General features: G+C 53.9%; 6 protein-coding genes across 6 annotated transcripts; 3 read left to right on the plus strand and 3 right to left on the minus strand.

Annotated features, from left to right (window-relative positions):
- Positions 1-339: 339 nt before the first annotated feature.
- On the plus strand, positions 340-1,973 carry M421DRAFT_147870 (aquaporin-like protein). Its single transcript, XM_033587552.1, has 2 exons — positions 340-1,073; positions 1,124-1,973. Exons 1-2 carry the CDS (start codon positions 603-605, stop codon positions 1,634-1,636), a joined length of 984 nt encoding a protein of 327 aa, XP_033448747.1. The 5' UTR covers positions 340-602; the 3' UTR covers positions 1,637-1,973.
- A 1,999-nt stretch (positions 1,974-3,972) lies between these two features.
- M421DRAFT_4971 (uncharacterized protein) lies at positions 3,973-4,575 on the minus strand (the record flags this gene model as incomplete). Its single annotated transcript, XM_033594784.1, has 2 exons — positions 3,973-4,459; positions 4,511-4,575. The coding sequence occupies 2 exons, from the start codon at positions 4,573-4,575 to the stop codon at positions 3,973-3,975; spliced, it is 552 nt and encodes a 183-aa protein (XP_033448748.1).
- A 1,136-nt stretch (positions 4,576-5,711) lies between these two features.
- Positions 5,712-7,995, minus strand: M421DRAFT_420387 (Mpp10 protein). Its single transcript, XM_033592463.1, has one exon. It carries the CDS (start codon positions 7,943-7,945, stop codon positions 5,777-5,779), a length of 2,169 nt encoding a protein of 722 aa, XP_033448749.1. The 5' UTR covers positions 7,946-7,995; the 3' UTR covers positions 5,712-5,776.
- A 153-nt stretch (positions 7,996-8,148) lies between these two features.
- Positions 8,149-9,986, minus strand: M421DRAFT_420388 (uncharacterized protein). The gene is made up of 2 exons (XM_033592464.1): positions 9,078-9,986; positions 8,149-9,028 (listed from the first exon to the last, which is right to left on the minus strand). Exons 1-2 carry the CDS (start codon positions 9,700-9,702, stop codon positions 8,253-8,255), a joined length of 1,401 nt encoding a protein of 466 aa, XP_033448750.1. The 5' UTR covers positions 9,703-9,986; the 3' UTR covers positions 8,149-8,252.
- A 493-nt stretch (positions 9,987-10,479) lies between these two features.
- Positions 10,480-11,987, plus strand: M421DRAFT_62582 (uncharacterized protein; the record flags this gene model as incomplete). Its single annotated transcript, XM_033595982.1, has 3 exons — positions 10,480-10,783; positions 10,833-11,241; positions 11,297-11,987. The coding sequence occupies 3 exons, from the start codon at positions 10,480-10,482 to the stop codon at positions 11,985-11,987; spliced, it is 1,404 nt and encodes a 467-aa protein (XP_033448751.1).
- A 2,318-nt stretch (positions 11,988-14,305) lies between these two features.
- On the plus strand, positions 14,306-14,970 carry M421DRAFT_4976 (uncharacterized protein; the record flags this gene model as incomplete). Its single annotated transcript, XM_033594785.1, has 2 exons — positions 14,306-14,361; positions 14,412-14,970. The coding sequence occupies 2 exons, from the start codon at positions 14,306-14,308 to the stop codon at positions 14,968-14,970; spliced, it is 615 nt and encodes a 204-aa protein (XP_033448752.1).
- Positions 14,971-16,176: the final 1,206 nt, after the last annotated feature.

Here is a 16,176-nt window from a genome sequence, read left to right on the forward strand (position 1 = left end):
TGACCTCATCCTGCCGCGGCTGATGCGCGCTAGCGGGCCCCACTTGCCCTTTGCCTGCCCCGATCAACCACTGCATCGACGGCGCGGCACATCCTCACCATCAGAATCACCCAGTCGCCGTCGTACAAAAGAGCGATCAGCGACGTGTAGCACGTCTTTGTCGACTGTCCCGGTCTCTGCGTTCTGCCAACGGCTCAAACGTAGCAACGTTTGGAAGAACAACTGCGTGTGGGTTCTTCGTCGAATGAAAGATTGCCCCGTAACGATTTGAAGGCCTCCAGATCCGGGGGCTGGGGATTTGATGGAGTGCATGAGGGACGTTCACGGCGTCGCCAATCGCGAGTGCACGTACGCAGTGGACGCTTGTTGCTCGCTACGCTCAATGGTTGCGTCGAGCGCCACTGGCGTCGGATTTCTTTGTCTGGGACAGACGTCACTCATCACGCTTGCCCTTCAGGAGTTCTGAATTCCCGCTCAGCCTAACGGCACCCTATTACTTGCCGTCCCCCTCTTTTTCAGTTATTTACGGACGAATATTCCGTGGATTTGCAATTTTGTAATTGTTTTTCTTAATGACTGCTGCACAGCACTAAAGTATTAACATGGCTTTCAAGAATATACTACCGCTCCACAAGGGCGACAGAGATTCTGGAGAGGAACACCATCACGAAAACCACCACGAACACCTTCACGAACACCTCCAAGAACATCTTCAGGAACATCTCCACCATGAGAAACGCCAGCGAGCCAACGGGCATATCGTCCAGAAGGCATCTAAAAAGAAGAAGAAACAGCAGAGGGGGTTCACTAGCAAATGGCGGAACGAGCTTGTCGCCATGACAGCTGAGTTCTGCGGTACCTTTCTGTTCCTCTTCTTCGCGTTCGGTGGCACCCAAGTCGCCAATACAGCGGCCATATATAGCGACGCTGCGACTGCGGGTCAGCAGGGGAACAGTATCACGCAGACGCCGAATACGAGCGTGCTGCTTTACATCAGTCTGATCTTCGGATTCAGCTTAATGGTCAACGTTTGGGTGTTCTTCCGTGTCAGTGGTGGGCTCTTCAACCCTGCTGTAAGTGATACTCGAGTCTCGACTCTCACACAGTATGCTTACCCCTCCAGGTTACGCTCGGGCTCTATCTCATCGGTGCTCTGACCACGGTCCGCGCAATTCTCTGCTTCATCTCGCAGATGATTGCTGGTATTTGTGCCGCAGCCGTCGTATCTGCCATGTTCCCAGGTCAACTGAACGTTTCAACTACCCTCGGATCTGGTGTTTCCATCGCCCAGGGCGTCTTCATGGAGATGTTCCTTACGTCTCTGCTGATCATCACCATCTTCATGCTTGCGGCTGAGAAGCACAAGGCTACCTTCCTCGCGCCTGTCGGAATCGGGCTGGCATTGTTTGTTGCAGAAATGGTCGGGGTGTTCTACACCGGTGGTAGCTTGAACCCTACCCGCAGCTTCGGACCTTGTGTCGTCACCCACAGCTTCCCTAGCTACCACTACATCTACTGGTTCGGTCCGTTCATGGGCACTCTGCTAGCATTCGGCGTCTACAGGATCATCAAAATGGTCGAGTATCAGACCGTCAACCCCGGACAGGACTTTGATGACCACGAGGTATGTTTCTGAGACCGCTTACAGACAAGGACCCTACTGATATTGCACAGGACGCACTTTTCAAGCCACCCGAGAACCCCGAAACAGCCGAAGAAGTCGAGCGACCCAACGTCGCCGCCATCGCCGCTCAGGAAGCCGTCCGTATTGCAGCAAACTCCTCCGACGACAAGGAAAAATTCGAAAGCACCTTTAGCGGAATCGACGGCACGACGTCCTCCTACCACCACTCCTCCAGCTCGCGCGACGGCCAACGCAGCTCCGGCGACGAGTTTGGAAGGAGTCGAACCCACCAGAACGATTTCGATCACTTGCCCGGCCAGACGAGTACCCAGACGCAGTCTGCACAAACTCGCCCACTGCATCTGCAGGATTCTCTCGGAGCGAGTCAGGAGCACAGGCGCACGAGTAGAGACCACATGGCGAGTGATGCAGAGCTGTTGGCCAGGACGGGGCATGCGCATATTGCGGGCAGCCCGAGGACGGTGAACAAGCAGCAGTCGTGGGTTTAAAGTCTTCTTCAGTGAATCGGATTGCGGGATATGTATAAACAATTTGGTGTCATGGGTGGGCGGGGAGTTGCACGGGAGCGACGCTGTGCCGTGACAGGCTCATCGGGTATGGCGTTCCTTCTTGGTGCTGAGGTTCTTTGAATACATTCATTTTTTTTTTCACTAAGATTCAAATTGATGTGCGGTGCGGACTACCTCTATCATAGTGTCGAATCATCGCGGAAATTGGAGAGGGCCTGTATCATACGATTTCAGGGTCCCTACTGTTTAACTTCAATCTTAAACGAGACTAAGCTGACCCGATCGATGTCCATCACTGATTGATGTGTTGCCAGTCTAGTTCCCAGCGTCTCGTCTAAACTCCTCGCCTCTCTCGCGCACACAACCTCGAGACCTGGCTTACCAAAGTAGCCGCGCACAATGATGACGTCACTCTCTTCAAGGACTTGCTTGCTGATACCCACGCTGTCCAGAGCCCTAAACATGGCGGGTAAGGTGGTGAGCGCGTTGATCCCTAGGACTTACTGCTCAACCATCAACTGTGAATTGTGGCTCTTGTTACCGCCGTAAAGCACTTGCCCCGAGCAATTGAAGGTGCTAGCATGTATATAGGATGACAGAGAGCGCCCGGGAAGAGTGCAGTGTGGGCGGCGAGAAATGGGATAGTTCGTATGTGATCTGTCGGCATACGTGCGGGAGAGCCAGGCTATGGCGGGTGTACTTCACGCCTTGGAAATAAGCAGAGTCTGCGTCGAAATGTCTCACGCTAATGGGGCCAGTTCTCAGTGACAGGCGATGGGTGCTGCATGCTCGGCGGGTGGACGGAGGCGATGCGGGTTGGTTGCGTGTTGCGCTGAACTGGATTGGCTTTCAGATCTCCAGGGAGGTTTTGTCGCAATGTACATCACATCGCATTGCTGAGCTGGGCTGGGAGCGTAGCGCTTTCTATGAGAGGGGTGAATATGGCGTCGAGGTCGTTTATCTTTGGTATGGATAGCTGGGGAGATGGGTGGGAGATATGGTCAAGTAGCTCATGGAGACTCTCCAGTGGATGCTACTTTGACGTCTCATTTCGACGACCACACTAACTGGGATGTAGGAATACCTGAAAAAAAGCTTCTTTTTGATTCTGAAGTGAAAGAATCGTCACCTACGTGTAGTTTGGGAAGATGCTCGCGCCAGATGAGATGACGGGATCCCGCACTGCGTTGAATGAGTGCCCGCTCTGCGCCAGCCAGGTTTCTATCTTGCCTAATGGGCACTCTTCGCCCTTAAGGTCGAGGACAGTGAAGCTTTTCAGATATGGTCGCGTTTCGTAGTGGATTTGCTGGCAGACTTGGGGTAGGTGTAGGTTCTCGGGGCAGAATGTGTAGTATCGACGGTCGCTGCATCTCCGTCATCTCACCTGGATTGTGGTAGAGTCGAGCGCGAAGGCGTAAACAAGGTTGCGAAGCTCAGCAGGTAGGCGCAAGAGCGGTGACTCGCGTTGATTTCGCCGGGTGCTGGGTCGAGTGAAATATACTCTGCATTGTGTATTGAGAGCACATACATTGTGTGATTTTCGGGAACCCACGCATTGTCGGCTTGTGAAGTCGCGAAATATAGAAACCGAGCTAGTCGATGTGTTCGGTGAGATTGGCTACTGGATAGAGGGGAGGCATGAAGATTCAAATGAATATCCTGTTGGAACTACTGAGAACCTCTCTGAACACCCTGAGCCGATCCTCCAGCTTTCCTCCGCAACGTGAGTGGCTGCGACTATCTGGTTGATATCTTGTTGTTGGGTTGATTTGGATATCGCAGGGAATAAAGTCTTGACTCCCCAGTGCGTACCCGCGTTCACGGGTCGGGGCTCATGATGATTTCGAGGTTAGGTCTGTCGAAGTAGGAGCGAATTTGCTCAATGTGTCCGGCGCCCAAATTCGACGATCGAACAACGATCTGCTCAAGAGACTTGAACATTTTCCGTACCACATGACCCAATGGTAAGATCGTCAGTGTCCACATCGAGATTTTGAGCACTCTGACCTTGTCGAAGTTGTGACCCAGGTTGTCCAGTGTACATTCCAGGCTTTCGAATGCACAGAGGCCACTGAAAGTCAGCGTACTGAAGGTGTTCAGAAATGGAAGGCATTCGTGATGTATCTGTCGACAGACTTGCGGCAGAGTCAGCGACTCTCGTGTGACGCTGACGATCTCGGAGCCATCAAAGTCGTAGGTGGCGTCCAAGAACACGAAGGCCTCTTCAAGTACAAATTCGTAGACTTTGTTGCGCAACTCAGCTGGCAGTTGTAGAAGCAGTGAATCTGTTGTATTTCGCTGAGTCCTGCAGCGTACGTCGTCAGTAACGTGAGGTCAGGCATAACTGCTTGCGCACCTTCTTTCGAGCTCACTTTGAGAGACCATCGCTCGCTCGTCGTTTGGACTGTTTATGCGACTCATTGTAGTTGATTTCAGCCTGGTAGGAGTTGGTGGAATGAAGGAAGGCAGAACAGGTGCGGGTGAAGGTGAAGGTGAAGGAGGCGCCAAGTCACTAACCGATTGTTGCAACCTAGTCCAACGTAAGTGTCTGCCGACTCACCGTGTGTGGGGCTACAGCTTCACTCCAGCCGTATCAGGTCGGCTGTCTAAGCAACTATGTCAGATCAGCAGTTGGAAGAGAGCGCGATGACTCTGTAAGGTCGCAGACCTGAGTTCAGAGTGAGCATGCTACCTCAGCTGCACTTCGTTTCACACAAGTTGATCATTCCAGCGGTTGCTAAACTCGGATACAATCGCCACTGTTGCGTCTGCCTGCCGAGCTGCGTAACTAGGTCTACGCATATGCTTTTGATTTAGCTCTTATAGTCTAAGCTATGCCTGAATACGATTCACCAAAACATAGTCGTGGAGGAAGGCAAATCCCGCCCCTCCACCTGCCGACAGATCCGCGAGGAAGCTTCCTATATCTCGAGACCTACTTTCACCTCGACTGCCAAGCCCGCCTCTTCATTGGATCGATCCACCTGATACTGGGATGTAAGAGGGCCAGAGTCATTAAATCAGTCACAGGTTGAGAACATTCCGAAAGACGTCGTTGGGCGCAAGCACACGAAACATGTGTTAGGAGTTGCATGACGGCAGAACAAAAAGCGAGTCGTATCCAGACACGCGTGACGATCATTCTGCATAGCCAATGGACATGCAACCAGGCCCAACAAGCTTCTCAGACAATCATGAAGACTTTGTCACCTGCTGCAGCCAGACTGCTTACCCACACGAAAAAAGAAGAAGATGTCCGTACGTATGAAAACTTTCCCGCCGTCTCTGGCGAATGCTCTCACACAAGATCCTCCCGGAGGATACTTACCGCGATCCCGGATCGCACACTGCCCCCTTGCGCACACCAGATGGCTGCGGCACCTGCCCAGAACGCAGAGCTGAAACGGGACGAAGACGATGAAGGCCTGAAGTAAGCGACACCTCCAACGTCGACTGGTTCAAGATGCTAAGATGCCGAGGAGCAAGCGCACTCAGTACGAGTACTCCGTCTACAACGCGAGATGTAGGATCGGTGGGTGCGTGAACGAAGAAAGCGAGTGAACGAAGAAAGTGATGTATTGCATCCCACTCCACACACGCCACCAACACCAGCGCGTCGGATCTACAGCTTATAGCTCCCTGCGTCCCTCCTAGCAGCCTCCTTAACACCCTTACCCTCAGCATCAGTAATAACACCCTTGCGGCCGATGATCTGAACACCGCCCTTCTTCAGATCACTAACAAGCGCCTTCTTATCACCGCGTCCATCCTTGCCCTTCTTGGCCTTCTTCTTCTCCTCCTCGCTCTTCCGCGGCTTATTGAGCCCGGCCTTCTTGGTTCTCTCCTTCGCCCTCCTGCGTCTGCTAGCCTTGTCTTCTCGCGATAATTCCTCGCGGGCCAGCGGCATGCCGGATTTAGTGACGATTTCCTTGTTGCTCTGCTCGTCGCCGGGCTTGTATACTTCCTGCGGCGCCAGCATGCTGGCGCCTGCGACGTGACCGCCGGCCGTGGGGCGGGCATCTTCCATCTCAATCGCGGGCGCGTCGACGCGGATCTCGAGATTGGGCGTCGCGGGCTTGGGCTTGAAGTGGGAGGAGCTCAGACTGTCGAGTTTGGCGGTGAGCGACTTCCACAACGCTGTGATGTCGGCGTGCTCCTTCTTCAACTTTTCATCGCGCGCGTCGACGAAGTTGGGGTCGTTGAGGCGGAGGTGCTCCTCTTCGTATAGCTCTGCGAGACCTTTGCTGGCTTTGGTGTCGTCGAGTTCGAATTTGCCGCGGCGCACGGGGCCTGTTGCTAGATCGTCCGGGCGCCGGCGGTGCACTTCGTCGAATTCCTCGGCGAGGATGCGCCGCTTGATCAGCGCCTCGATGTCCTCGCTGAGCTCGGCGGTGACGACGTGGACTGGTTTGCCGGCGCGCTCGAACTCGAGGTTTTCTTCGAGCAGCGAGTTCACAGGGCGGTCGGCGGCGCGGGCCTCGCCGGACAGCTGCCATTGCCGCTTTGCGACGTTGGCGGCTTCGAGTTTGCGGATCTCTTCTTGGAGCTTGGCTTGCCGGCGTTCGTGGGTGGATTTGCGGGACTTGGGGTCGGAGGGGTCGACGTCGGAGAGGGCGGCTGACTCTTCGGCATCGTCGTCGTCTTCGAAAAGATCGCGGTGCACGCGCGCCATTGCATTTTCCATTTCTGCGTTCTCCTCGGCCTCTTCATCGGCTGCCGTCTTCGCGGGGAAGTTGTGGGGGTTGGGTCGCCCGCGCTTCTTCTTGTTCTTGCCTGCTTTTTGGGCTGGCGGCGCGAAGAAATCAGCGTACATGACGTTGTTGGCGTTCATGCCGTCGTCGATGCCGTCGAGGTCGCCCTCGTCGAGCTCTGCTTCGTCATCACTGTCGCCTTCGGGTGCGTTGAGGTCCACGTTGCCGAATGTCGGGCCGCCCGCGTCCGACTCGTCGCCTGATCCATCGTTGTCGAGCCCGCTCCCGCCCACGCCTCCTGCCATGGGGTCTGCTGTCCAGTCGACGTCCTCGTCGTCGCTGTCACCTGCCTCGCCGCGTGCGTCTTGCTGCTCCAGGAACTCGGACTGCTTGTTGAAGTCGTCGATGGAGAAGAATCCGTCGTTGAGGCCGTTGGGATCCGGCACGTACTCTGCGGCAGGCTCCTCTTCCTCGTCCTCATCAGAGAGCATGCCCTCGCCGTCGTCCATCTCGACATGCTCCTCGTCTTCCTCGTCTTCCTCGTCCGAGGGCACAGCGTCCTCGTCGTCATCAATACCGTCGATCTCGTAATCCACGCCCTCCTCACCCATGTCCGAGTCCGTATGGTACTGCTCCTCGGGGTCTGACAGCTCTTCCACCTCATCCTCGCCGTCTACCGCCACAACATCGTCGTCGTGCTCGGGCAGTGCAAGCTCAATCTCCTCCGTCGCGGCCTCGACAATCTTCCGCGTCTGCTCGAACACCTGATTCACGCCAAATCCATCCAGATGCACCTTCTTCAAGCTTAGTACCCGCATGTCGCCGTCGTAGTCGCCCCCGCGCTTGCGCTTCCGACGCGCATCCTGCTGGCGCTGAGTTTGTGTCTCGCTGATTCGGGCAGCGACAGGGTCGAGATAGCGTTTTGCGGCGGCGAGAAAGGCAGCATTGAGTGCAGCAGTAGGCTGCAGGAAGGCGACCGGGCTGGCGAGCAGGCTCGTGCTCGGGCTGGACGAGAGCTCCATGGGCGTGGGTTGCGTAGAGCCGACTGAGAGCGTGCGCGACGAAATCGACGTGTCGGGCGATAGTGTGGAGGGCGCCATGCTCTGGCTGTGCAGTGTGAGAGGCCTGACGTTGCGTGTTGAACGTGCAGGCGCTCGTGATGGAGACGCAACTTTTTTTGATAACCGATAACGCTCTCCGTCCGTGCGGCAACGCTTAATTTTGGGGACGCTAGTGCTGTGATGGTGGTTGTCAAAACATCCATCTTGGAGACAACATTCACACAATGGAATACGAGCATATATCGGGAAAATGTGCCTTGGCTAGAAACGTGCTGGGAATGGGCGGTCACGTATTTACAAAAGCTCGAACCGTATAGTATCAGTCGTATATCGTCATCTCTTCTCCTTACAACGCGACCATGGCAGCACCGATCGCCGCCGCAGCCAACATCATTCCCCACACCGACCACTGCGGTACAAAAGACGCTGTACTTGGTGCAACTTTGGCCTCCACACTCGACACCCCGGACGCTGTCGCGGTACACTGCTCTCCACACGCATATCCAGTTGGACAGCAGTTCCCGCCCTGACTGGCCGGACAGCTGAACCACGCACTCGGACAAGATCCACCCTGCGCAGCACCATCTGTAGCAACAGTAGCCCCAGAAGGCGCAACCACAGTCACGCCGTTCGTCGCAATCACCGTGGTCGAAGACGGAACCACGCAAGATCCAGTCGTCTGACAGTCGCGCCCGACTCTGCAGCAGCCGGACGGGTAGTAGGCACTGCAGACGTAGAAGCCGGTGGGGCATACGTCGCCCTCGGACGCTGTTGGGGTGGCCGTTGTAGCGGCTTCGCTCGTGGGGCGCACGGGCGCTGATGGTGCTTGTGTGCTTGATGACTCGTCGCCGAGACAGGATGCGCCTGTTGCACATTCGCGGCCGTTCTGACAGCAGCCGCCGCCAAGACTGGCGGGGCAGGAGAACCAGCCAGTAGAGCAGGTGTAGGCCGAGGTCGGTTGCGACGACGATGGCGCTGGTGTAGACGAGGGGGCGGGAGAAGTCGTTGGTGCTGCAGAACCTGAGGCGGATGTAGGGGCGGCACCATTTGATGTCGAGGGCGATGAAGGCGGCGCAGACGTGGATGGTTGGACATACGTGATGGATGTTCCAGCAGCGACGCCTACGATTTGTCAGTACAACGTTATTGATTCGAGGGGCGTCAGACTAACAGCCAATACCGCTACACTGGAATCCCGGCAGACAGCACCCGCCATTGGAGGAGCTGGGGCACGACGTGTAGCCCGCAGCTTCGTTACAGCTGATAGTGCCTGAGCACACCTGTCCGTTTGGACAGCAGCCCACATCGCCAATATCGCTGTCCTGTACTTTGACGCACGTGCTGCTTCCCCCACAGCACACATCCGGCGCGCCAATCGAAGAGCAGCTCAGCGTGCCCTCTGGACACTTGAACTGTCTCTTTAGCAGTACATCTCTGATGCGCAACCGCTCAAACCACTCGTCCGCAGCGTTCGGTCTGATCGGCGGTTGTGCCTGATATGTACCGTTCCCAACGTCTTCGTAACCCGATCTCTTGCTCTGTGCTGATGCAAATATCCAGTTGTCGAGCATAAACATCTCCCCTTCATCTGTGCTCATCTTCTTCATGCCGACCGGCTTCTCATGCCGTAATCGCTCCTTGATGTCCAGCCCTCGCTTCGCATGTCGCTCGTCCTCCGGGAAATACTTCAGGTGTTTTGGCAGATTGTGAGGCCATTGGAGTTCTGCGCTTGCTGCGGGCGTGCAAAGCAATACCAATACGGTCGACGGCAGTGACAGGAGGGTCGAGATGTGCATTCTGGAACGTGCTGCACGGGACGAGCTCGTGGCTTCGGTGTGATGCAGGGCGAGGAATGCAGGGCGATGTTGCGCAAGATACTCGAGATTCTACTACCCTTTCGTGAGGTGGCTGGTGGGCCTCGAATGCGCGAATCATGCAAATCGCGAGGCTGGGGTGACGATGCGTTGGCGCCTCACCGCCGCTACAGGTTCGAGCTGCATCCTTGCCGCAGCGAATCAATCGGCGCTTCTTAAGGCTGCTATGGGCGCACGAGCTCGAGTACCCTTCTCGTTTGTTTATGGAGAAATCAGGCGCGCGACGTCATGTCGGTGATGTTGAGAAAGACGCGCCGATCTTGGCGTCTTCCTCTTTCCTCGACATGCGGCGCTTTCTTGTCCTTTCTCATCCTGTCAAGACCAGCAGATTCCACATATCATTCTTGAGTCTTGACATCTTTCCTGGTCATGGAGACGCAATGTTTTGCGAAGATTGACGAATGGATCATCTGCATTCGCGCCAAGCCGGGCAAATTCACCGGTCTCCAGTCGTCTGGCGAGGCAGGCACGTGAACGAGTGGTCAAGCCGTTCAGAGCAGGGCTTTTTCAAGAGGTGGGGATATGTTTTGAGAGATGTATAACTACTGTCGTGCCTGCCGCATGATAGTTTGAGGCATGAACCTTCGGGCTGATGACAGGGATGCCGCGGCTTTAAGCGAGGCGAAGTCACCTGCTGAGCAATCCGCTCCTTCCGAGCACTGCTCTGCACAAACATTGGAGTCATGCGGTCACGAACAAATGATGCGCAATACGCTTCGCAGGTCCTGCGACGCTTGCGCGAAGTCGAAGTTGTCGTGTAATCTTACGACGCCACAATGTTCACGATGCGCCAGGAGAGGCTCACCATGTGTATACGCCAACCAGCCAGTGTCCGCGGCGCTAATAGAAAGCACGAGTTCGCCGCCGTCAAGGGCCTCGTCGCTTGATGGAGGCAATTCAGTGGTCACATTCACGAATCCTGGGATCCAGTCTTTTGACCCTTTTGATACATATCCTCAGACAAGACTTCCAAGACCACACGTGCAGCGACTGATTCAGCATTGTAAGTCTAAAGGTAGATCACTGGTAAATAGACTGCTGACAGCACCCAGTCCTATCTCATATTGCCTTCCAGTACTACCCTTTAGATCTCGACCTCACTTCCAATCCATTTGTGGTCTCCTGGTGGCCTCTCGCTCTGGCAGACCCCGCTTTATTTCACGTATCACTTCAGACTGCGTCACTTGACATGGATCTGCGAGCGCGAAAAGGGTTCGCCAACTCGGAACTCTTGATGGCCGACTCCGTCTCGCTTGTTCGAAAAAAGGTCGCTGATCCAGCATCTGCGCTGGAAGACGAAACCTTGGATTCGGTCATCACGCTGGCGGCTATCGAGTACGGCAAGGGCAACGCCGACGTCAGTGCGCTGCATATCGATGGTGTCAAACGTCTTGTTCAACTTAGAGGTGGTATCGACCTTCTGAAGCGCATGAGCCCCCTCACGGCTAGGATGGTCGCTTGGTACGTATCAGTTCATCAGTCAGTCCTTCATATTGTTCCGACTGACCTGTAGAAGGGTCTGCATGATTGTCATGCAAACACCGCAATTCCAAGTTCAAGACGACTTTGGGCCTGGTGACGGCATTGCCCCGATACCGCAATGGTACCAAGCGAGCAGCAACATCTCCGACCTGGTCCCAATGCTGGTCAACACTCCTCTCCTTGACCCCAAGATCGCCGATGTTCTTGGCCGGCTACACAATCTTTTCGACTCCAGCCAGTACACGCTGACCAGTACCGACCTTCATGACCTGACGTGCTATGCTGTCCACAAGCTGCTACTATGGGACCCTCAGCCCCAAGTCGAGGGCGTTCACTATGATCTGGCTGCTTCTGGCATCGTCCGACATGCCACCGTACTCTATCTACTCATTGTCCATGGGCCCACGTACTTCTCTCATGCGCGTCTGCAATACGCTACAGCACTCAAGCTTCAAGCGCAGATGGAGTACACCTGGTTCAACATGCTTCTCAGCCATGATGCTCTCGCCTTATGGCTCCTATCAATCGGCATGGTAGCTTCTGAAGGATCTCCGGAAGGCCGGTGGTTCACAATACAAGCTCACAGGGCTGCTGAAGCTCTCGGATTGCGAGCGTGGGACGACCTTGTCGTCCGCCTTCGAAAACTTGTTTGGTTAGACTCCCCTACTGCTGAATCTCTGTTCCAAAAGAAGTGGCAGGAAGCCTGGATCATCGCGCCTACATGAAGAGTCACTCAGACCAATGGGCACTTCTGAGCCATCCTGAGGCCTCCTCCAGAATCCTCCTCCTGCTGCAAGTGGAAATTCAATCTTGCGCACAGCGCCTGACGTTCGAGGCAGACCCACAAGAGGACCAAACAGTACTAGTCTCCGAATGATGCGTCTTAGCAATGGGTCAGTGCGGCATGTACCTCGGACACTAGCCCACTCTGGCTTACGATACGTGACATTGGGAACTCGACAGTTAGAACAGTCGTTAGCAGTTGCTTGAGTTTGGAGTCGCCAGTCTAGGCATAGCGGTAGCTATACAAAGCTGCCCAGGTAAACTGTGGGTGCAGAGCGAACCTCGCTGGCGTTGCTTTGCAGGAGCGCTCCGCCGCATCCCCAGCAAGGTCATTGCAAACAAAATGTTCAATGACAACCGCATTATCAACATCGAGCTCTGCCTCGAAGATCCCCTCGGGCCCCTAAAGCGCTATGGAGAAGAATGCGATTATCGGATGATGATAGTCGGTCAGCGTCAGCTCCGATTATCCCAGCCGCAGCTCATGACAACTGACGGCAATTGTAGTGCTGATGATTTGCAAATCTCAGCAGATAATCGCCGTTGAGGAGATGGGCGCGGGATGCGTGACATGGCGAGGCACAAAGGTATTCACGACTCTATATCGAGCCATCCCTTCACGTCATGACAGCTGTGTGCACAACATCTCAACACATCGCTTGCAGAGATAACCTACAATCACGACCACGGCACTTCACATGCTGGCTTCTTTGACCATCTTGATACTCGATGGTGCTGCCGCATGTCCATTCCACACTATCGAGCGGAACCGGTCTGTGAGCCCGAGAACACTACAAATAAATACCTTCTGCTGTTTGATTTCTCTCTCCACCTCTCTGCTTTCTGCTGTCACGTCAAATTGAAATAAACTCTCTCTGCCAAGACATCATTGCCTTCGCACCTGCGATCTCAGTCGCAACCATAACACATTTTATGCACACGCGCGTCAAGCAGTACGAGACCGCGTGAGTCATGGAAATACTTCTGTTGCGGTGCAAGTCGGTCCTACAGGCCTCGATCGTCACCTCCGTTAAATACCTTGGACTAGCACGTCTCAGGGCATGTATATATGGTCGCCTCCTAGCTAGCAAGCAACTCGGCGCAGTTTTCCATCGATATACAGCGGCTACGTTTGCCGCAACAACTTCCCTCACTATAGAAGTCTGTATACGTGTCGCCAACTCGGCCATGAAGCTGCCCCGTATTGTCGGATATTGCTTATAGTGCATTCTATGATTGACGGACATTCGACGGATGGATAGAAACTGCTGCGTCTAACGTTCCACAGTATCGTTTAGTGCATTAGTCATAAGAGGTGCACGGTTACCTTCAGCGGGACGATGTCAAAAGCGAGCTGACCTTTAGAGCACTTGACTCCTCTGAAGCTGGTAACTAGGGGTGGTCTTACTGCTTCTCTGCGGCGGCTTTTCGAAAGGGCGAAGCAAGCATCAAGTTAGAAGTCAGTCTAAGGAGTGAAAATGTACGTGACCCCAGGATAGGTTGTATCATCAATCAGCACTGGCCGTTGAGGCTGAGCTTAATGTCAGTAGTGAGGTTGTGCATTTCGGCAGGGCATACAATCTGTGCGGCACACTTATCAACCGCTATTTCCTCAACAAGTTCCTGGATTTCTGGAATGTCTAAAGCGATAGACTCGAGCTGAGCACCTGGTCCAAGGATGGTTCGCGCTTTACTTAGCTTGTAAGCATTTCCGGTCACAAAGACAAGCTTGAAAGGCTCAGGCATTTTAACAAGCGTGGATCACTATGTTGTTGAAGTGAGTATGTTTAGGAAGAGGTCTTACCACGCTTGTTCGTTGCAAGACATTGATCTGATTTGACTGGGTCATACGCGCCTTCTCGCAGCCACTCCGCGCCGCCCCACATACCATTCACAATAACGTGACGTCACGCGGCGGATCCATCCTGCACAAACCAAACCTTGAACAATCCTCCTTCGCCGTCAATGGTGGATCTCCGCCTTGATCGCCATCCGAGAGCCTGTTTCGGAAAGGCGTCTATGCTGGCGCTGTTGCTACCCTCACCTTCATTAGGTATCTGTCTGCGATACACGCAAGATGAGCAGCTATTCGCGTCTATAACTGATGAAGCTGGATAATGTACAGAGTCGAGGTGAGAGTGACGCCAGAATTGGGCGTTTGTACTCTGCCAGGTTTTGTAGACATCAATAGCTCTCAATCCGTCAACTTTCTCCGCTCACCAAAACTTCGTAGGATCATCACTGAACTGCAGCGACAAACATGAACAGACCCATTAAATTGGAGTATCGCTTATTTGCTCACGAGTACGATGCAGTGTAAGTTTTCCATGATATGACCGCAACGATCCCCCCTCTGACAGTTGTAGTACTCAACACAATGCCATTAACTCCCCTCTACTTCGGTTGCCGGCAGAGATTCGCAACACGATCTACGAGTACATCTTCGATGTTGCCGATGCTACCACACTGGAGCGCGTCCTGAGTCCTACGTCAACTGGACGTTACCGCGTTGTTCTGAGTAGTTCACGTCTGCTCCATGTCTGCCGCCAGACACGCTTTGAGGCACGCCCCTTCCAGACTGGTTCCACGTACAGCCACCTCGACATCAGGATAGAAAGTAGGCACCTTCCAGATCTAGTGAATTGGGTGGGAGGTCCTCAGTGTGCTCGGGTTGTCGAGATCGGCATGTTCCTGTCCCTTGCTGGCGCGATACATCGACAGATCAGACGCTCTACCGTACAGGGATCATACACCGGACCATGGTCTACAAGCGGAGATCAAGTCTTCCCACTACTAAAGCGTGTCATTATTACCTACCCTACGTATATCAACGAAGACGCGTACAATGTCGAGACCTCTCTGCAGACGCTCTTCGGCAATATGGATCTCGAGGTTGAGTTCCGCGCAGCAGTATACTGGGGATGAGATGCCGCACGAGCAAACTGCGCACCTATAGCGCATCAGAAAGGAAATGGGTGGCGCGTTTCGCAGATGCATCAGGAACCAGGTGGGGCATGACGGCTGCGGGTATTGGTGAAAGTCGTACGATGGGACCTCATTATTAGTTGATGGAAAGTAAAAATGAAACAATATCATTCATTTACACGCCTGCCATTCCTTCCAAAGTTCCAAATCAGCTCTTAAACAAACACAACCCATTAGTTCCGAAAGTTTGAAAGTTTTAACAAAGAGATTCGAAGATGTGCAGATGGTCGATATCAACGACTAAATTATGAGAGAGACCATGTAGGTTCTCATGCCTATGAGGTATTACTGTGCGCTAATAAACTGCAGTTCTCGTACCAACTAAGCTCGCTCACCGCTCCTACAACTAAGATTCGAAATACATGTGATGTGCCTCCAAAAGACCAGGTGAAGGTGCGATCTTGACTAGCCGATCTCGCGTTCGATTGGGTAGCACTGGCCATATCTAAGACTCTTACATCTCCACATGCCCAACTTCGCCACATCAACTTATATCGGCCTCTGACACATTGAAATGATAACAAAAAAGAAGCGCAAGCGTGGTGCCATCGCTCGTCAAGACATGCAAGCACTTTGCTCTGCTTCTGAGAGATCACACTGACTGGATTAGCACTTTGGCGAACAGTGCCAACTCACCACTCTTGCGACTCCCTGCAGAGTTGCGCACCAAGATCTCGATAGAGCTCTTTGACTGCGCATATTTATCGAACGGAGGGCAGCGCGATAGATAGTTACTCACGACAAGCGGCAAAGGTGCTCCCTTCTCGTGTCGATAGATCCATAGTGGGAGCTTACATCTCAAGGACCAGTACTCCACACGTCGCCTTCAAACAAACGCGACAATCACAATGATGGAGCTTTTGAAGCTTGTGGGCGAGCATGACTGTGCAAAATTGGTCAGCATCGAGTTGACGCTCGGATTTGCCATGATGCACTCACAACGGTGTTGGGGGGCGCCATACGGGGGATTGGTACGACAGGCAGCTGATCAAACGCACAGTTGCTGACGTAGCTTACTTCACCGTCGTCTTTGGTGGTACAAAGCTCGACAATTCGATCCGAAAAGTCATCGGAAGTACCTTGCGCATTGTGACTAACGAAGAAACGCTTTTGGTCAGCTTCACCTGAGGTTGGAGGTATTCACGT

Source organism: Didymella exigua, assembly GCF_010094145.1.
Source record: "Didymella exigua CBS 183.55 unplaced genomic scaffold M421scaffold_13, whole genome shotgun sequence".
NCBI classification, from domain to species: domain Eukaryota; kingdom Fungi; phylum Ascomycota; class Dothideomycetes; order Pleosporales; family Didymellaceae; genus Didymella; species Didymella exigua.